The sequence below is a fragment of the Monoraphidium neglectum genome (genome assembly GCF_000611645.1).
Source record: "Monoraphidium neglectum strain SAG 48.87 unplaced genomic scaffold scaffold04028, whole genome shotgun sequence".
Lineage (NCBI taxonomy): Eukaryota > Viridiplantae > Chlorophyta > Chlorophyceae > Sphaeropleales > Selenastraceae > Monoraphidium > Monoraphidium neglectum.
Genome location: NW_014009601.1, coordinates 3,200 through 5,631, shown reverse-complemented (window position 1 = coordinate 5,631; position 2,432 = coordinate 3,200). Strand labels below are relative to the sequence as shown.

The 2,432-nt window shown below is 64.6% G+C and overlaps 1 protein-coding gene across 1 annotated transcript in view; it reads left to right on the top strand.

Moving 5' to 3' along the window:
• Positions 1 to 35: 35 nt before the first annotated feature.
• MNEG_13755 (DNA polymerase alpha subunit A) overlaps positions 36 to 2,432 on the top strand; it is a gene marked incomplete at both ends in the record, with an annotated part of 4,687 nt that continues 2,290 nt past the window's right edge. Inside the window, 6 exons of the mRNA XM_014037773.1 lie at positions 36 to 81; positions 287 to 368; positions 668 to 875; positions 1,100 to 1,240; positions 1,682 to 1,740; positions 2,060 to 2,174. Coding sequence (XP_013893227.1) covers positions 36 to 81; positions 287 to 368; positions 668 to 875; positions 1,100 to 1,240; positions 1,682 to 1,740; positions 2,060 to 2,174 — 651 coding nt within the window. The remainder of the gene's footprint in view (positions 82 to 286; positions 369 to 667; positions 876 to 1,099; positions 1,241 to 1,681; positions 1,741 to 2,059; positions 2,175 to 2,432) is intronic.

Here is a 2,432-nt window from a genome sequence, read left to right as displayed (position 1 = left end):
CGTCTGAGGGGCTGCCGCTCGATAAGGATGGCAATATGCCCTTCTACCTTATTGATGCTTTCGAGAACCCGGACAGGCCTGGTGCGTTTGGTTTGCATAGGACTCGGGTTTTGGAGCCGGGCAGCGCCGCGAAGGCGGGGGCGTGGGCGCTGCAGGCCGGCAGACGGTTCGGCGCAGGCCAGAGGTCTTCCACGCCCCACGGCCGCCGCCTCATCGCCCGGCCTGCCGCATGCAAGGGAAGAAAAAGAGACACACCGCCCTCCTGCCCCGCCCTCGCGCCCCGCAGATGTGCTGTATCTGTTTGGTAAGGCCTGGTATCGCGGGAAGTGGTCCTCCTGCTGCACCCTGGTGCCAAACATGCACCGCAGGTGGGAGCAAAAACACCGCCGCCTGTGTGCACACACACGCACGTCTTTTTGCTTTCGCTCTGTCATACACACACACACACACACACACATGCAAGCGCGTGCGCGCGCCTGCAAAGCCTGCGCGTGACCAGGAGGGTCGCCTGCTTGTCATGTCGCACATTCACTGCTCGTCCGAATGTCATCGGCCGTGGAGAACGGGCGGGGCGTGCGCCAGCGTGGGACCAGGGCCGCTCGTCATTGCAACGCCGCCCCTGAAACGCCCTGAATCAGCAACCCCTGTGTGTCCATTCAACCTGCAGCCTGCTGGTCGTGCCGGCGCCCCACGTTTTCGCGGACCCATCCGGAGAGCTGGCAGCCCTCGAGGCTGCCGCCAAGGATGCCGCAGCCGCGGCCGCGGCGGCCCCGGCCAGCGCAGGGGCGGGCGCGGCCGAGGAGGGCGGGGGCGAGGGCGGCGAGCTGCAGGCGGCGGCGCAGGCGGCGCGGCTGGAGCTTCTCAAGGCGCTGCACGTGGGTGCCGGCCCGCAGCCGCTTGGGCTGTATCCCCTCCGTTTTTGCAACATGCGGTGCTGCCCTTCCGTGGTTGGCATCTTTGGAAAGCTGCTTAGGTTTGTGGGTCATGATACGGACAGCCTGGCAACCTCGGCGCAAGGGCGCATGCGTGGGCGCATGCACGCACACACACACACACACACACACACACACACACACACACACACACACCGCTCGCGCAGGCCCGCGCCGCCGACCTGAAGGCCGAGCTGCGCGCGCTGCTGCTGCGCCAGGGCGTGCGCAGCATGCGCGTCGTGCCTGTCAGGAGGAACTACGCCTTTGAGGACCCCAGTGTGCCGCATGGGGAGCAGTGGGTGCTGAAGGTGGGGGCTGCGTGGATGGGCGTGTGAGTGTGTGTGTGTGTGTTTGTGTGTATGGTGCGTGTGTATGAGTCTGTGTGTGCGTGCGGTTGTTTGGGTGTTTTTGTGTGTGCGTGCGCGCTGGTATGGGTGTGTGTGTGTGTGTGCGCGCGCGTGTGTGTGAGAAAAACCGATCCAGACAGAGCCAGAGAAAGTGAGTGTGGGGCGTTGAGGGGGCCAGCCATCCTGACTGCTGCGGGCCAGGCCCTCCGAGCCTGTGCCTGGCGCCGCGCCTGCCTGCGGCACTTGCTTGTGACCAGCCCCCTTCAATCGCCTCCCACCCCTGGCCATACCTGGTCCGTAACGCTTTTCCGCTTTAAACCCAAGTGACAACCCTGCCATGCACCCTCCGCACCACCAACACATACGCAAACACCACCACCACCACCACCCCTGACCCAATAGGTGCGCTACCCTGCGGCAGAGCCTACCCTGATGACGACGCTCAAGGGGGAGCACTTCAGGTGGGGTGCGCCCCTGGGGTCGGCCCCGCCGACGTTATACCGGCAGCTTCCTTGAAGCTTACGGCCTCATGCTTGTGTGGCGCAGGCTGCCACGTCTGGCGGACATATGTCCTTGCCCTACCCGGTCCATCAAGTCGATTTGGCGCGCGATCATGCTGCCGGTACCATAAGAAAGGAACCTGAACTGCGCCCCTGGCCGCGTGCATCATTATGACTGCGCGCGCGCGCACACACACACACACACACACACACACACACACACGCACGCACACACACACACGGTTCCATCGCGTGATAATCACATTCATGCTGCGCGCAGGGCTGTGTTCAACACGCGTCAGAGCCTGCTGGAGGCCCTCGTGCTCAAGCGGCGCGTCATGGGCCCGGGCTGGGTGCTGCTGCAGGCGCCGCGCATCAAGGAGGGCTCCGCCATGGTGGGGCCCCGCGCGGATTCTTGCGCCTGCTGCAGGCCCCGCCGCGGCGCCCACGTATGACACCGAGCGCGGCCGGCCGCCTCTTGACTTCGAGTTCTATTTCTCGCCGCCTGGCATGCTGCACGGCTGCCAAGCAAGTGGCAGTTGATTCCGCGGTATCTATCGCATGCACGTGGCCTGTCGCTTGCGTTCACACACACACACACACACACACACACACACACACACACACACACACACACACACTCCCCCCCCCCC